General features: G+C 40.3%; 1 protein-coding gene across 1 annotated transcript; it reads left to right on the forward strand.

Moving 5' to 3' along the window:
* The first annotated feature begins 17288 nt into the window (after positions 1 to 17288).
* On the forward strand, positions 17289 to 18221 carry LOC101611997 (olfactory receptor 5AC1-like). Its single transcript, XM_004663316.2, has one exon. The coding sequence runs from the start codon at positions 17298 to 17300 to the stop codon at positions 18219 to 18221; it is 924 nt and encodes a 307-aa protein (XP_004663373.1). The 5' UTR covers positions 17289 to 17297.
* Positions 18222 to 18575: the final 354 nt, after the last annotated feature.

Raw genomic sequence — 18575 nt, forward strand, 5'->3', positions numbered from 1 at the left:
GGTTAGGCCATGAGGGCCTTGTAAAGGGTCAGGGGTAGGAGTTGTACCCAATCCTTTGAGCCAGTTGCAAGCGTTAATTTAGATAAAGCCTCTTTAATTGTTTTATTTATCTTTTCTACCTGACCTGAACTCTGGGGTCTGTATGCACAATGTAACTTCCAATTGATCCCCAGTGTCTTGGCCACTGACTGACTTACCTGGGAGACAAAGGCAGGCCCATTGTCTGACCCGAGTGCCTGTGGCATTCCATACTGAGGAAAGATATCATCTAGCAATTTCTTGGTTACCACTCTGGCGGTTTCATGCTTGGTGGGAAATGCTTCTACCCATCCTGAAAAAGTGTCTACAAAAACTAGGAGATATTTGTAACCATATATACCCGGTTTTACCTCAGTGAAGTCGAGCTCCCAACAAGCCCCAGGTTGGTGTCCCCTCAGGCGAGACCCAAGGGCCATCTGGGCTCATCCAGCATTTACCTGAGCACACACTTTGCAAGTGTTTGCAACTTCTTTTAGGATTGAACCTTTGTTTAGAAAAAGATGTCCTGTTTCCTTTTGTTCTAGTAGAGTATTCATCTTTTGAGCACTCATGTGGGTTAGCCTGTGAAGTTGCTTAATGAGGAGGGCTGTAATCTTTTGAGGTACAATAGTCTTTTCTAGGTAAGTCCATTTGCCGTGGGCAGCATCATATGATGCCCCCAGTTTCTGAATCAAGTCCAAGTCCTCATTCGTGTATTCCCATCCCGGAGTTGGAGATGCTGCTTTAGGAGTCCCCTCCTCAGTGGCCATCAAAATCAAGAGTTGGGGTCCCAGAGCTGCCTCACGGGCGGCTTTATCAGCGAACCTGTTCCCTATGGCCTCGGGGCTGTTTCCTTTCTGATGACCTGGACAGTGTATAATGCTGAGCTTCTGGGGTAGGTACAGAGCCTTGAGGAGGGCCAATATCTTAGTTTTATTTTTGATTTTTTTTTTTTTCCTCTGAAGTCAGCAGGCCCCTTCTTTTGTAAATTTCCCCATGTATGTGGGCGGTGGCGAATGAATACCGGCTATCAGTGTACACATTGAGTTTTTTTTTTTTTTTTTTTACCTTTAGCCTGCTGAAGGGCTTGAGTCAAAGCAATGAGTTCCGCTTTTTGTGCCGAGGTCCCTCCGGGCAGGGCGCTAGCCCAGACTACCTGGTCTCTGGTGGTCACTGCGGCCCCAGGGTTAGTTTACTTGCATCCTTGGTCAAGACTGCAACTGCAGCGATTATTTTTAGACATGGTGGCCAGCCTGAGGCCACTGGATCTAACTTTTTTTGAGAGATATGCAACCGGGTGCCTCCATGGTCCAAGCTGCTGAGTTAGCACTTCCTTCGCAAACCCCTGTCTTTTATCTATGAATAGCTCGAAGGGCTTGGTGATGTCAGGCAAGCCCAAAGCCGGAGGAGAGAGGAGAGAGTGTTTAATTTTGTCAAAAGCCTCTTGCTGTGGCTTAGTCCAATTGAAGGGGGTTCCTTGTTTAGTCAAGGGGTAAAGAGGGGCTGCCATTTCAGCAAACCCTGGTATCCATAGGCAACAGAACCCAGCGGTCCCCAAGAACTCTCTGAGTTGTCTATGGTTCTGGGGGACAGGAATGTGAGCTACAGTGTCTATGCGGGCCGGTGTTAACCAGCGTTGGCCATTTCTTAATTTGTACCCCAAGTAGGTGACCTCTTGTTGACAGATTTGGGCCTTCTTAGCAGAAGCTCTATAGCCCAAGTGTCCCAGAGTCTCAAGCAGGGCCCCGGTACCTGTATGACAGTCCTGATGTGAGGAGGCCGCAAGTAGGAGGTCATCTACATATTGGAGCAGAATTAAGGAAGTGTGCTGGATTCGAAAGTCAGCCAGGTCCCGATGTAAGGCTTCATTAAAGAGGGTGGGACTGTTTTTAAATCCCTGGGGAAGTCTTGTCCATGTTAATTGCCCTGAGATTCCACAGTCAGGGTCCTTCCATTCGAATGCAAACAGTGGCTGACTCTGGGAAGCCAGTCTCAGGCAGAAAAAGGCATCCTTTAAATCCAAGATTGAATACCACTGATGAGAGGGAGGTAAAGAACTCAGCAGGTTATAAGGATTAGGCACAGTGGGGTGGATATCTTCTACCCTTTTGTTAACTTCCCTAAGGTTTTGGTCAGGGCGATAGTCCCCGGTCCACTCTGGGTCTGGGTCTCCTTTGGTCTCCCAACCTATTAGTCCTATCATTGTTCTGTACTACAGTGGCCAAGAGGCGGCTCAATTCTCTGCTTCTCGTGTGTTTCCTAGCATTTTTTTTTTTTTATGCTTGTCTTTTCTATCCTCTGCCTCCCTGTGTAGGTGGTCCTCTTTCTTTTCTGCTGTCTCTAGTTTATTAAAAATCCTCTCTGCTATTTTAATTTTCTCTAGAAAGGCAGCAGGGGATTTATCTGGTTTTTGTATTACTTGCTTTACCTTGGCCAAATTAGTAGGGTGGCGCCCAGCACCACGGAGGCCCACTATGAGCAACTGGCGATAAAGGCGTAGGTGTCCCCTACCGTCTGCTGAGGTGTGGTCCCAGTCGGGGCGGGCCAAAGGAAAAGCATCATCAATCTCATCTAGTATCTGGGTGGGTCTCCCGTTATCGCCTGGAACATTCTTTCTGGCTTCCAGAAAGACTCTGCTTTTCTTCTGTCCTGAGAAGAGCCTCAAGGGAAAGGCTTGTGAAGTCTCCCCCTGTGGTGGCTGCTCTCGGTGGCTCCGTAGGCGTCCAGCCACTGGGGAAGGGAGTGCAAGGGGGGGGGGGGGCGCGGCGGCGCGGCTGGTGCCTGGGTTTGGGATCCATAGGGAGGGGGTCCTTCCGAGAGGAGATCTATAAGGGGGGGGTATTGAGGTCCGGGGGAAGTACCGGTTTCAGGGGCTGCTTCTTGGTATCAACCGGACAACAAGAGGAGGAAGTAGGGGCAGGGAGAGGCAGTGGCGGGGCAGGTTGGGGGGGGGGATAAAAGGGGCGACCCATAGCGGTGGGCCAACTGCTAGACACTCCCAGGTGACTATATAGGGGACTTGGTCTGGTTGTCCATGTGGACCGTGATCGAACACCTTTGCTTTCACCTGTAAAATAGTAGAGAGGTTAAAGGTCCCATCCCTTGGCCAGCCCACATTAAAGGTGGGCCATTCCGTGGAACAGAAAGTTTGCCATTTTTCCTTTTTGACATCTACTGACTGGTTGGAAGCAATCTTTCGAACGTCTTTCCAATGATCTAGGGTTAAACTCAGGGGGGTCACCATTTTTTTGACCCATTTTGTCAAGAGACAACACTAAACAAACACCAAGGACTAAGACAACAGAGAGACAGCCGGCACAGAGACGCGCAGCGCGGCTTCAGTAACAGACTGAAAATGCAGATTCAGACGGGGAGACCGTTTGTCCACCCAACAGACTAACGTATCCCTTGGATACTTGTTGAGCTCTGAAAAATCGGGCTCCCAAATTCCCTGAAGCGTCCTCCAGGGTGGCGGGGGAGAAGTCCGAGCCCGTCAGCTCCTTCTCAAGCCGCCCAGATACAAAACGACACGGATCCGAGCCGATTTTCTAACGCAGCGCAAAAAACGGAACTAGACGTAGACAGACAGAATGGTGCACCAAATTAAATGCTTACCTCCCGGTGGGCAGTAATTGGGTTGGGCGGGGGTCCCCAATCCCGGACGAGCCCCCAGCTGTAAGATTCCCGGGGGAGGGGGAATCTTCCGTGGTGGGAGACCCGCACCCAAGAACCAAGACCGAGCCACTGGATGCAAAGGCAAGAGGCAGCTTTATTGTTTACACAGGCGCCTGCGGGCACTCCAGTCGTTCGAGAGGCTGAGTGCGCTGGGCAAGGGGAAGGGTCTCTTTTTATAGAGTTAGGGAGAGCAGAAGCAGGTTTACAGAAGCAGAAGCATGATTTCAGTCCCAGCACTGGTTACTGGTTACTTATTAATAGACTTGGAATCGGTGGGGATCCTCTTTTTTTTTTTTTTTTTTTTTTCTCTTCTCGGAAGCATCCTGACAGGGTTATCTATAGTACATTAGGCGGAGTTTATGGTCATGCCTGTCTGCATCTGGGGGTCACAAGGCTGTCTGCATCTGGGGCTGTTTTGGGCTCCTGGTATTTTTCCATGGGTTTTACATCTTGATTTTCTGCCAAGTGCTCTATGGGAAATATATCTTTATATAACTTTACATCACTTATTCATACAGGTATCATAAAAAGCAAAAAAGCAAAATGAGTTAGGTTTGGTGGAACAGGCTTATTTCCTAGCTACTTAGGAATCTGAGACATGAGGATCACCACCATGTAACTTTTAAATTTCTTGGTAAAAATGTACCTAATTTTAATTTGAACTGTACCCAATATTTTCTCTTTTGTTTAGGCTTTAAACAAGTAGTATGGTTTTCCTAATCCAAACAGTCCAACAGATCTGTCCTGAAGGTTTTGTTGGCATTTGATTTGTTTCGAGACTTTTTTGTTTGTTTGTTCTTGTGTTTAAAAGTCAGATTTAACTAAAGCCTACAGTGAGCTAAACTTTTATATCAACAGGGCACAATTTGTTACATACTATCATAAGTATTATTGATGAGTGTATGTTCTAGGTCAACTTTAACCTATGTACAGAGTGATTAAAAACAACAAAATTCTCTCCAAGGTGTGGCTCATAATTTGCCAGGTATTTTAAAAGGCTGTAATGTCCTGTTATTTAAAAGGAGGAGGCAACTGGCCTGAGTTCCAGCTAACAGAACTCCAAACAGACTGGACCAAAGGAGAAACTCTCCAAGACTGTTATCATTAAGACTCTAAACAATGAAAACAAAGAGAAAGTCCTAAAAAGCAGTGAGAGAGAACACATTACATATAAAGGTAAACCCACCAGGATTATCTCAGATTTCTCAATGGAAACCTTAAAAGCCAGATGGGCCTGGAATAGAATACTGCAAAGTCTAATAACCTATGGCTTCCAACCCAAACTACTGTTCTCAGAAAAAGTATCCCTAATAATAGATACTAGAAGAAAAACTTTCCACAATAAAAGTCAACTCTATAACTATATGAATGCAAAGCCAAATCTACAGAGAGTACTTCAGGGATTTTTCCACACAGAAGAGTCAAACAACCAACCTCAAGCACCCACAAGAAGTAGATCACAATAACCAAACCCAGAGAAGGCTCAAAAATCTACAAAGTACAAGAAAACGCCAAACCCCATAAAGAACCACAATATGTCAGGGATTAAATCAAACCTCATAATTATCCCCCTAAACATTAATGGCCTTAACTAACCCATCAAGAGTCACAAGTTAACAGTGTGGATCAGAAAAATGGATACCTCAATCTACTGTCTTTAAGTAACCCACCTCACCACTAAAGCAGACACCTCCTTGGGGTGAAAGGGTGGAAAATGATATTCCATGCTAAAGGAAATAAGAAACAAGTAGGCATTGCTATACTAATATCTGGCAAAATAGACTTCAAACCAAAAGTAATCAAAAAAGACCAAGAAGGCCACTTTTTACTCATCAAAGGGATCATCCAACAAGTTCACCACAATTCATAAAGCAAAATATACTTGACAACAAAATAGAAATAAGCACCAACATCATCATAGTTGGGTATTTCACTATCAGCAATAGATAGATCATCCAAAGATAAAATCAGCAGGGAAGTAAGAGAGCTCAACCCCATAGACCAACTAGACTTAACAAACATCTACAGAACTTTCTATCCAAAATCTACAGAATACACATTCTTCTCAGCAGCACATGGAATCCTCTCCAAAATAAAACATATATTATGCCATAAAGCCTGCCTCCATATAGTCAGGAAAATCAACAAAATTTCCTAGATGATATCAGATCACAATGTTGTAAAGTTAGCAATTGTCAAGAGATGTGCCAGGAATTCCATCAGCTCCTGGAAACTGAACAATAAATGGGTAGTGAATGACATTTTAAAAAATTGTAAAAATTCTAGAATTGAATAACAATGAGAACACATCTTACCAAAATTTATGAGACACAATGAAGGCAGTCCTTAGGGGAAAATTCATAGCACAAGATGCCTTCATAACAAACACAGAGAGATCCCAAATCAATAACTAACCATCCACCTAAAGGCACTGAAAAAACAAGAAGAATCTGACTCAAAAAGCTCCAGATGGAAAGAACTAATCAAGATCAGAGCAAAAATTAATTAATTGGAAACTAAGAAAACAAGAAAATTGATGAAACAAAGAGCTGGTTCTTAGAAAAAATAAATAAGATTGATAAACCACTGTTCAATTTGATCAAGTCGAAAAAAGAGACACTTAAAATTTACAAAATTAGAAATGAAAAAGTAAAGGTCACAACAGACATAAGTGAAATTGGAAGAACCATCAGGACTTACTTTCAAAACCCCTACTCCACAAAACTGGACACTCTTAAGAAATGGATAATTTCCTGAACACATACCAACTACCAAAACTAAACCCAGATCAGATTAATCTCCAAAACAAATGTATCACATCCATTGAGATTGAAAAGGTAATCAAAACCTTCCCCCAAAAGAACAGCCCAGGACCAGGTGGTTTCTCAGCTGAATTCTATCAAACCTTTATGGAAGAGCTGAAACCAATTTTTCTCAAACTGCTCTAAATAATCAGAGAACAGGGAAAGCTCCCCAACTCCTTTTATGAAGCTACCATCACCCTAATACCCAAACCAGACAGAGATGAAACAAGAAAACTATAGGCCTATATCTCTAATGAACTTAAATGCAAAGATCCTGAACAAAATCCTTGCAAATCAAATTCAACAACACATCAAAAGCATTATCCAGGGCAGGAGAGATGGCTTAATGGTTAAATGCTTGACTGTGAAGACCAAGGACCCTGATTCTAAGCTTGATTCCCCAAGACCCACATTAGCCAGATGCACAAGGGGGTGCACACATCTGGAGTTCGTTTGCAGTGGCTGGAAGCCCTGGTGCACCCGTTCTCTCTCTCTCTCTCTCTGCCTCCTTGTCTCTGTCTGTCACTTTCAAATAAATAAATAAAAATAAACAAAAAATTTTTTTTAAAAAGCATTCTCCACCTTGATAAGTAGGGGTTATCCCAGGAACGGGGGTTGGTTCAACATATGGAAATCTGTCATTGTAATACACTACATAAGTAAAAATCACAAAAACCACATGATCATTTCAATAAATACAGAAAAGGCCTTTGACAAAATACATCATTTCATGATAAAAACATTGGGGAGAATAGGCATAGATGGTTTATACCTCAACATAACAAATGCTATATATGAAGCAAAGAAAGCCCTAATAATAGTAAATGGGGAAAGACTCAAGGAATTCCCATTGACATCAGAAACAAGACAGGGTTTCCAACTCTCACTTCTGCTCTTCATAATAGTTCTAGAAGTCCTAGTCCAAGAAATAAGACAGGAGAAAGAAATAAAAGGGATATAAGTTGGAAATGACATGATCCTATACATAAGAGACCTGAGAGCCTCCATCTCAAAACTCCTAAAGGTGATTAATTCCTTCAGCAAAATAGCAGGATACAAAATCAGCACACAAAAATCAGTAGCCTTTCTATATGCAAAAGACAAAGATACAGAGAAATAAATTAGTGACACTGTCCCATTTTCTTTTTTAAAAATATTTTTTATTGTCTTCTCTTTTTTAAAAATTTTTATTAACATTTTCCATGATTATAAAATATATCCCATGGTAATTCCCTCCCTCCCCACCCCCACACTTTCCCATTTGAAATTCCATTCTCCATCATATTACCTCCCCATTAAAATCATTGTAATTACATATATACAATATCAATCCACTGTCCCATTTTCAATAGCAACCACCACAACAAAATAATAAAATACCTTGGAATAACTCTAGCCAAGGATGTGAAGTTCATATATAGTGAAAACCTTAAAACACTCAAGAAAGAAATTGAGGAGGACTTGTGAAGATGGACATACCTCCCATGCTCCTGGATAGGCAGAATTAACATTGTGAAATTGGCAATCCTACCAAAAGTAATATACAGATTTAATGCTATACCAATAAAAAATCTCAGCATCATTCTTCACAGAGATAGAAAAATGATCTCAAAATTCATATGGAATGGCAGCAGGCCTCAGATATCCAAACATATCCTCAGTAAAAGAAACACCTCTGGAGGCATCACCAAACCTGATCTAAAGCCATAGAAATAAAAAAAAAAACATCATGATACTGGCATACAAACAGGAATATACACCAATGGAACACAATTGAAGATCCAGATTTTAGGTGAAGTAACTATAGCTAGTTGATCTTCAACAAAGGCTCCAATAGCATAGAATGGAGAAAAGGCAGCATTTTAACAAATGGCCCTGGGCAAACTGGATACCCATATCCAGAAAAATGAAACTACATCGACACATCTCACCACACATGAAAATCAAGTCCAGATGGATTAAAGACCCCAATGTAATACCTGAAACTCTTATACTACTGGAAAAAAAAAAATAGAAGGAACTATCCATGTTATAGGAGTGGGGAAAGACTTCCTGAACAAAATTCCAGTAGCAGAGGAACTTAGACAATCACTCAACCAATGGGATCTCATGAAGCTGAGAAGTTTTTGCATAGATAAGCATATCATAAGCAGAGCCAATTGGTTATCCACAGAACGGGAGAAAAGTTTTGCCAACTATACAACTAACCGAGTCTTAATTTCTAGAATCTACAAAGAACTCAAAAACCTAAATGACAACAACAAAAAAAATCAAACAACCCACTCATAAAATGGGGCAGAGAACTGAATAGGGAGTTCTCAGAGGAAGAAATGCAAGTGACAAACACACACTTAAGAAAATGTTCAATATCCCTAACCACCAGGGGAATGCAAATTAAAACAACTATGAGATTCTACCGCACCCCAGTAAGGATAGAAAACATTAAAAAAATCAAATAAAAACAAATGGTAGTGAGGATGTGAAGAAATAGGAACCCTCATTAACTGTTGGTAGGAATGTAAGATGGTACAACCACAATGGAAATCAATACAGAGTCTCCTGAAAAGGATGAATAGGGAATTACCAACAGACCCAGTTATTCCCTAACTGGGAATTTACCCTAAAAGCTTCACACCTTGGTTCAGAGATATTTGCTCAACCATGTTTATAGCTGCTCAATTCATAATAGCTAAGAAACTGGAATCAACCCAGGTGCCCATCATTGGATGAAAGGATAACCAAGATGTGGTATATCTATGTGGTGGAATTCTACTCAGCAGTAAGAAAAAAATGACACAATGAAATGTGTAGAAAAATGGTTGAACTTGGAATAGATCATATTCAGTGAACTCACACACTCACAGAAAGATAATTGTCACAAGGTCTCACTCATCTGTGGCTCCTAACCTTGATCAGCCTGAGTTGCTGACATATCTGATAGGCATCTCAGTGCCTGGACAATAGGGAGGGTAGGGCTTGAGGGGAGGGGAAAAGCGAGGTGGAACACAAAACTGAACCCAGGTTGACTTGGTATCATAGAAACCTATATCCTGGAAAATAGATTAAATAGTTGAATCCTCAATAGGACCTTAGGGGAAGCACTTGGTTCAAAGGACCCTGGAGAGGGTGAGATAAAGCTTAACCTTAAATTTCTCCCTTTCCTTTTCCTTTATTCCTTTTTTTTTTTTTTTTTTTTAAAATCTGTTCCCTTGGTGCTTGGCTATAACTCCCAATACCAGGATGTGGTTAACACACACAATGAACTGTTGATCAGAGAGACTTACAAGGGGTCCCAAGACAAGACAAACTTCTGTCAGAGCACTTGGCAAGACACCATAAGTTTTCAACATGGAACATGGAGAGAACTGGCTGGAATCTGGGAGAGAGCTCCCCAGTCTGTTAGCCCATCTAGTTCTGTAAGGCACTACATGAGTTACTAGGGGAAAGTGTCCAACATCTGTCCAATCAACTCGAGTTCTAAGCTACTCAGAAGCAAATTACCTGATGTGATACTCACACAAGTGGAATAGTGGCACACAACCATGCTCGGTAACCAACTGCTCTTGGATTGGCTAACAGATCCACTCAGTGGAAAGGAGCTCATACCTGAAACTGGAAAACAAGTCAGAATCATGTCCAGATGAGTTTGCTTTCTAATATAAAGCTTCCATGAATTTTGGGCTATAAGTGGACAGGGTCCATACCCATTAAATTCTCTCTAAATTAATAATGGTTATCCCATTTAACCAGTGCTGACTTTACTCGCCTTTGGAGAACCTGCTCTCATTTTCATATGGGAGCAGAACCTGAGAATATAAATGACCTATTGCACATCACCCCAGCCCAAGCTGAAACCACATAGGAACTGGGTAAGTGAGCAAGAGTGTTGCGTTCTCTGTGATCCTGATATCAGAATTACGGTGAAGGACGTAGACACTGAGGACACTCAACACATACCAAAACAGAGATCCAGAGGCCCCTAATGAGCCCATCACCGAAGCAGACTGAAAACACACCCAATCTGGCTCAGGGAATATTGTGGAAGAGGAGACATAAAGACTGTTAGACATAAAGACTGTTAGAGCCACAAGTTGGGACATTATGCCCAGAGACATCACCTCTCTCCCATAACTGACTGCTGCTCTCAGAATGCATGATCTACAATCCCTATGGGGTTGACCTGCATCCCCAATGAGGAGGGCCCCTTCCAAAAAGGGGTATGGATTAGGGAAAGTGTGACATCAACATGGTGTTATACCCATACCAAGTATGTCCATAAGTAATAAAAATAAATTTAAAATATATATCATGATCACAATCCCTTCCTACCACCTTCCCCTTCCTTCTCCCTATTCCCCTTCCACTGAATCACTTCTTCTTCTTCTCCATTTTTTTTTTTAAATTTTTGAGAGAGAGACAGAAAGAGAGGAGAGATAGGGAATTGGTGAGCAAGGGCCTCAGTCATTGTAACAGAACTCTAGATGCCTGTACCACCTAGTGGACATGTGTGCACTTGGGCTTCCCTTACCTTTGTGCATCTGACTGACATGGGATCTGGAGAGTCAAATGTGAGTCCTTAGGCTTTGCAGGCAATTGCCTTAGTGGCTAAACCATGTCTCCAGCCCCCTTATTCTTTTTTTAACTAGTCTTCCTTCTATTTTGATGTCACTTTTTAACTTATCATATCTTGATCATAGGACTTCTAACTAAAGAGGAATTGCTTACACATGGTGATAGCTAGGGAAGGGTGGCAGAAATAGACTTTTAAAATTGAAAAAATAAACCATTCCCAGTTGCCTGGATGCCTTCGGGGGTGTGTGTGACCGCAGCCACCCCCAGAGCAAGAATCCAGGAACCCACACTCCACTGTATTTATTTTGACAGGTTCTCCTTCTTAAACCCAGAATTTACTAATTGAGCTTGTCTAAACTAGCCAGATTGCCCTTGCAATCCAATTTCCAGTCCCCAAATTCCGGGATTATAGATGGGCTGCCACATCTGACTGGAAATTATGTGGCTGCTGGAATACAAATTCTGATTCTCATGTTTTTACAGCAATATTTGTCATTCTGAGAGTTATTCCCATGGCATAAGTATTTTCACTTGCATTTGTTTTTATGCAAATGACATTATTCGTGGATGAAAACAATTTGTTGTGGCTCGACATGATGATGCATACCTGTATCCCAAGACCTTGGGTGTAGTGGCAGAAGTATAAGGAATTTAAGGATAGCTTCTATTACATAGTGAGTTGTAGGCCAGCATGGGCTATGTATGAGACCTGTCTGCAAGGAATAAAAGGGCTAGAGAGATGGTTCTGTGGATTAAAGCACTTACTTTTCAAGCCTGAATGGCTGAGCTTGGATCTCAGATTCCCCATAAAAGCTGGAAGTTATGAAAGTTTTCTGCAGTTGCAGAACAGTAATGACAGGATGAGAAGGGTGGTTCCTGGAATGCTGGTCTAGTAAACTTTGATATGCACGTATCTCTGTAATATGTTGATCTGGACTCATTTGGGTAGTACCCAGGTGTGGTTCGCTTGGTCATCTGGGAGATCTAATTTCAGTTTTAGAGGACCCTCCAAAGAGATTACCATACACACTGGGCTAGTTTACACTCCTTCCCTTTTGTCTTCTTCCTTACTAGTATCTGTCATTACTTACTTAATGGCTGCCATTCTGAAGGTGTGAAATAGAATCTCAATATAGTTTTGATTTCTCTGATGGCTAATTAGGTTAAGCATGTTTTCATGTTTGTTGACCAATTGTATTTCATCTTTTGAGATCTATTAATTTCACTAGCTCATTTAATGACTGACTGATTTATTCTTATTTAGTATTTTGAGTCCTGTATATATTCTAGATCTTAGCCCTCTGTCAGATGTATATAATTTAAAGAGTTTCTCCTATAATACAAACTCTCTTTACTGTATTATTATTTTTTTGTTGTTGTTGTGCAGAATTTTTTTTTTCAGTGCATCCCATTTGTTAATTCTCTGTACTATTTCCTGAGCAATTAGAGTCCTATTAAGTAATTGCTGGGCTAGAGAAATGGTTTGGTGGTTAAGATGCCTGCCTGCATAGCCTAATAACCTATGTTTGATTCCCCATTACCCACATAAATCTAGATGGACAAAATGACACATGTACCTAGAGTTTGTTTGCAGTGGCTAGAGGCCCTGGTGCACACATTGTATCTCTCTCTCTTCTGTCTGTCTCTGCTTGCAAACACATAAATAAAAATTTAAAAGAAGGCTGGGTATTGAGGAGCACACCTTTAATCCCAGTACTCAGGAGGCAGAGATAAGAGGATCACTGGGAATTCGAGGTTAGCCTGAGACTCCATAATGAATTCCAGGTCAGCATGGGCTAGAGGGAGACCCTACCTCAAAGAAGAAAGAGGAAAAGGAACAGAACAAGAAGAAGAAGAAGGAGAAGAAGGCCAATGAGTAGTTGTTGAAGTGGGACTACCATTGTGAGTTTGAGGCCAATCTGGACTGTGCAGACTGAGGTTCAGGTCAGCGTGGAGGAGAGCATTGAGTGTAGAGTGAGATCCTGCTCCAAAAAAGTAACAGGAAGTCTTTGCCTACACCTATATCTTGAAGTGTTTTCTAATAGTTTCAGAGTTTCAGGTCTTGCATTAGTCTTTCATCCATTTGGCATTGACTTTTTGTGGGACAAGTGATAGAGATAATTCTTCATTCTTCTGCATATAGTTATCTAGTTTGCTCAGCATCACTTATTGCAGTGGTTGATTTTCTCAAATGTGTGGGATTTTTGGTATCTTTGTCAAAAATCAAGTGGTGGTAGTTTCATGGGTTTATATCTTGATCTTAGTGCTATTCTATTGGTTAATGTGTCTATTTTTGTGTCAGTTCAATGCTGCTTTTGTAAGTATGGCTATGTAGTATAACTTGAAATCAGGTACAATGAAATCTCTGAAATATTCTTTTTGGTTAGGATTGCCAGACACACAAAGGTGAGGCAAGTGCAAAGCGGAACATGCCCACTAGGTGGTGCAAGCATCTGGAGTTTGATTGCAGTGGCTGAGGCCCTAGTGTGCCAATTCTCTCTCTGACTCTTTCTCACACTCTCTAAAATAAAAAATAAAATTATACAAAGCTGGAAGCCTTCACAATGACTGCAGTGATGGCATTGAGGTGAAGTTAGTGTCTGGGATATGTGCATGGTTTGTTGTTTGCATTGCACATTTTTGTGACTGTTCTTTCAGTCAGCAAACACCTGAAGTATGTAAAGTTTTGGGCAAAAAAATCTTCAAAGATCTTAATCTCATATTTGGATATGAGAATTCCTAGCACATTTGGGATTAAAGGAAAATCAGTGTACCATGTATTTAAGTTATGGAACATTAACTGTACTAAGAGTGAAAACAAGTTCATTCTACTCTATTTACTGACTTTTATAAACAAGTCCTTGCCATGAACCTTGAGTGCACACTGTGTAACTAGTTGTGCAGATAATTTGATGATTAGCTCCCAATGCCCAGTAGAACAACTTTCAGTTTACACTCTTGGGAACCCCTAGGAAATATTAAGGGAATTCCAAAGTTTTTTTAAAGGGTGGTTTTAAATAGACATAATAAATGCTATCTGCTTCTTGTCTGAGTTTCCATGGAAATTTGGTACATAAATAATATTGCTTCTCTTGTACCTTTTATGATCCTTCCTGAAGATGAGTTAAGTTCTACTTTTTTGCCTTTCTATAGGGCTTGGATGAGAGCACAGAGCTTTTCCTAATTTTCTTTATTATTATTTTGTAATCTGACTACAGATCACAAAATATCTAAGCAAGAGGTAAAAATGCTAGACAACTTAAGAAAGTAATGCCCATGTTAATATGCATAAAAATCTGAGAAATTTTATTGTGTATGAAGGTTATAAAATATTGGCAAGTTTTAATATAAACTCAGATAAAAATGGAAAATGTAAATAATAATGGTCAGAAAATATTTAAGGTAGTAGTATTTTATGATGTGAGTTTTCTTTATTAAATCAAACTGATGTTCAAATTCAATTTTTCAGGATGAAAAACTATAGCTTTGGGTTTGTGTATGTTTGAATGCAATAAAGTCCTTTATTTCATGGAATAAATAGAGTGTGCATATAGTTTCTGAGGTCACCTCAATGTTATTTGTGTTGCCCATGTATCAGACACTACTAAGAAACACATTTACAAAGCACAGGATTTTTTTGATGAATTATACACTGCTAGAACTAGATATGGGGATACACATAATATAGTAGCTAGAGTTTAGAATGAAATTTGCATGAGTTAACTCAAAGCAAAAATCTCTTTTGATTTCTAATTTTTATTAATATTTTTTTAATCCTGTACATACTAGGGTTCTCTGATAATATGTATTTACAAGTAAGAATTTCAAAATGTATTCATTCATAATTTATTTTCAATGAAGGTAAATTTATATTTCACAATTGATTCTATATAGTGATTTAAATTATTAGAATGAGGGGCTGGAGACATGTTTATCAGTTAAAAGTGTTTGTTTGCAAAGTCTGAGGGCTTGGGTTCAACTCCCCAATGCCCATGTTAAACCAAGTACATAAACTGGTGCATGTATCTGGAGTTCCTTTGCAGGAATGCTCATGCTCTCTCTCTCTCTCCCCCTCTGCCCTTCTCTTCTTCTCTTTCTACTTGCAAATAAATACAATATATAAATATAAATATTTAAATTTTTGGAATGATAGCATTTAGTTATATATTAAGATTGGAAAAATTAGTTTGCCTACACTTTTCTCATTATCAATATTCTCATGTTTCCTAAACTTTGAATGCTTGATTTTAAATTTCAGAGTTTTATCATATGCGAAAATATCATAGCAATATTTATTCCTTCATGTATTTATTTATTTTCTTTTCAAAATATTAATCTCAGCATGGTTCCACACGTTTGCAAACCCAGTACTCAAGAGGTAGAGGTAAGGGAGTCACTGTGAGTTCAAGGCCAAGTTGATATATATCACAAATTCCAGGTGAGATAGGGAAACATAGTGAGACGTTATCTCTAAAAGTCAGAGGAAAAATAATTAAGGAACATTTAGTTTTAGTTCTTTCAGAGACTATTTGGAAAAGAAAACCTACTCCATGTAAATATTAAATGTCATATTCATAATAGTGAAAGCAGATAATATATACAGGAACAAATGGAGTGCTTTGTTACTGAAATAAACTAAAAATCCCTGATAATATGTTTGAGTCCTGAAATTGCTTAATGAGAGAAAGCAATTTAAGAGACTATGTGCCGATTTTGATTTTGATTGAAAAGGATTTGCATTAAATTTACATGTCACTTTGAGTGAGTTATTTTTTTTAATTCAATATTATGTTTATTTTTATTTATTTATTTGAGAGAGAGAAATACAGAAATAGGTAGAGAGAGAGAGAGAGAGAGAGAGAGGGAGAGAATGGGTGTGTCAGGGCCTCCAGCCACTGCAAACAAACTCCAGATGCATGCACCACCCTGTGCATCTGGTTTATGTGGGTCCTGGGGAGTCAAACCTGGGTCCTTTGGCTTTGCAGGCAAGTGCCTTAACTGCTAAGCCATCTCTCCAGTCCCCCAATATTATGTTTTGATGAATTTTCTATATTAAAGATGTTTGCCTACTGAATTGAAAAGTGGACTTTAGCCCAGGTTGACCTGGAATTCACTATATATAGTTTCAGGGTGGCCTCAAACTCATAGTGATCCTCTTACCTCTGCCTCCCAAGTGCCTGGATGGGATTAAAGGCATGCACCACCACATTGGATTTTTTTTTTGTTTGTTTGTTTTTGTTTTTTTTTGTTTTTCGAGGTAGGGTTTTACTCTAGTCCAGGCTGACCTGGAATTAATTATGTACTTTCAGGGTGGCCTCGAACTCACAGTGATCCTCCTACCTCTGCCTCCCAAGTGCTGGGATTAAAGGTGTGTGCCACCACACCCAATGGATTTTAATTCTTTTTTTTTTTATTTTTATTAACATTTTCCATGATTATAAAATATATCCCATGGTAATTCCCTCCCTCCCCACCCCCACACTTTCCCATTTGAAATTCCATTCTCCATCATATTACCTCCCCATTACTATCATTGTAATGACATATATACAATATCAACCTATTAAGTATCCTCCTCCCTTCCTTTCTCTACCTTTTATGTCTCCTTTTTACCTTACTGGCCTCTGCTACTAAGTATTTTCATTCTCACTCAGAAGCCCAATCATCTGTAGCTAGGATCCACATATGAGAGAGAACATGTGGCGCTTGGCTTTCTGGGCCTGGGTTACCTCACTTACTATAATCCTTTCCAGGTCCATACATTTTTCTGCAAATTTCATAACTTCATTTTTCTTTTGAGTGAGTTATTTTGATGTTACATTATGGAGCTGTGAATGTCTATAAAGGTCGGCAAATAAAGCTAAAACTTTAAGAATACTAATCAGGGCTGGAGAGATGGCTTAGCAGTTAAGTGCTTGCCTGTGAAGCCTAAGGACCCCGGTTCGAGGCTCAGTTCCCCAGGTCCCACGTTAGCCAGATGCACAAGGGGGCGCACGCGTCTGGAGTTCGTTTGCAGAGGCTGGAAACCCTGGCGCGCCCATTCTCTCTCTCTCCCTCTATCTGTCTTTCTCTCTGTGTCTGTCGCTCTCAAAAAAAAAAAAAATTAAAAAAAAGAATACTAATCAAATGATAACATACTAGTTATACAAACAGCCATTACTACTTTTATCATTTACTCCTGACTGTTCATCACTTGTCATTTCATTTTAGTGATTGTCTGGCTCAGACATGGCAGAAGAAAATCAGACTCTGCTGACAAAGTTTGTCCTCACAGGACTGACAGATGGTCCTGGGCTGCAGGTGCCCCTGTTCCTGGTGTTCCTCCTCCTCTATGTCATCACAATGGTGGGCAACCTCGGGCTCATTGGTCTCATCTGGAAGGACCCCCACCTCCACACGCCCATGTATTTCTTCCTGGGAAGTTTAGCCTTGGCTGATGCATGCACTTCTTCTTCTGTCACTCCCAAGATGCTTATCAACTTTTTATCTGAGAATCATAACATATTCCGGGTTGAGTGCTTCATCCAATTTTATTTCTTTGGATCAAGTGCAACCACAGAGTGTTTCCTCCTGTCAGTGATGGCCTATGACCGCTACGTGGCCATATGCAACCCCTTGCTTTATCCAGTGGTGATGTCCAACAGACTCTGTTCTCAGTTTGTAGGTGTTTCATATTTGGTTGGCTTTTTGCATTCAGCAATTCATGTGGTTTTCTTGGTTAGATTAACTTTCTGCAGGTCCAGAATCATACATTATTTCTACTGCGAAATTTTACAGTTATTCAAACTTTCTTGCACTGACCCTACAGTTAATATGCTTCTTGTTTTAGTATTTTCAGCTTTTATACAAGTCTTTACCTTCATGACTATTATTGTCTCATACTCCTACGTCCTCTTTGCCATCCTGAAAACCAAATCTGAGAAGGGCAGAAGCAAAGCCTTCTCGACATGCAGTGCCCATCTGCTCTCTGTCTCTTTGTTCTATGGCACTCTCTTCCTCATGTACGTGCGCCCTGGGTCTGGACCAGCCGAAAATCAGGACAAGATGTATTCGTTATTTTACACCATAATAATTCCCCTTCTGAATCCTTTTATTTACAGTCTGAGGAACAAAGAGGTTATAACTGCCTTGAGAAGAAAAATGAAGAAATAAATAATGGCATATAAATTTTTAAATGTTTCTTCCTTATGTTATGTATTTGTGGGGTGAGGGTGGAAGGTACTGCGGATGACAAATTCCTCTGCTGTTTCACTAGAATCTTATGAACTCTCCATGAAGGTAGAAAGCTTTGCTTTTTTTTCCCATGGAAAGTTTGACAGTTTTACCTTAGAAATATTGTGCTTCATTTTATCTGAGCCCTTAACTTTTCCAAAGTATGTCTTTTTAGGAACTTCCAAATTTATAGATAGTAATTGATACGATTATGGAGAAATAATGAGAAGAATTTTTTTTAAAAGTTAGCTCTCATGAAAGCTAACATAAATTTAGTTACTCACTTAAATGAGC

This window comes from Jaculus jaculus, chromosome 4 (genome assembly GCF_020740685.1).
Source record: "Jaculus jaculus isolate mJacJac1 chromosome 4, mJacJac1.mat.Y.cur, whole genome shotgun sequence".
Classification (NCBI taxonomy): Eukaryota; Metazoa; Chordata; class Mammalia; order Rodentia; family Dipodidae; genus Jaculus; species Jaculus jaculus.

Bases quoted from the DNA above. Each gene is read 5' to 3' on its own strand.
- LOC101611997 (XM_004663316.2), top strand. From the start codon at position 17,298: ATGGCAGAAGAAAATCAGACTCTGCTGACAAAGTTTGTCCTCACAGGA.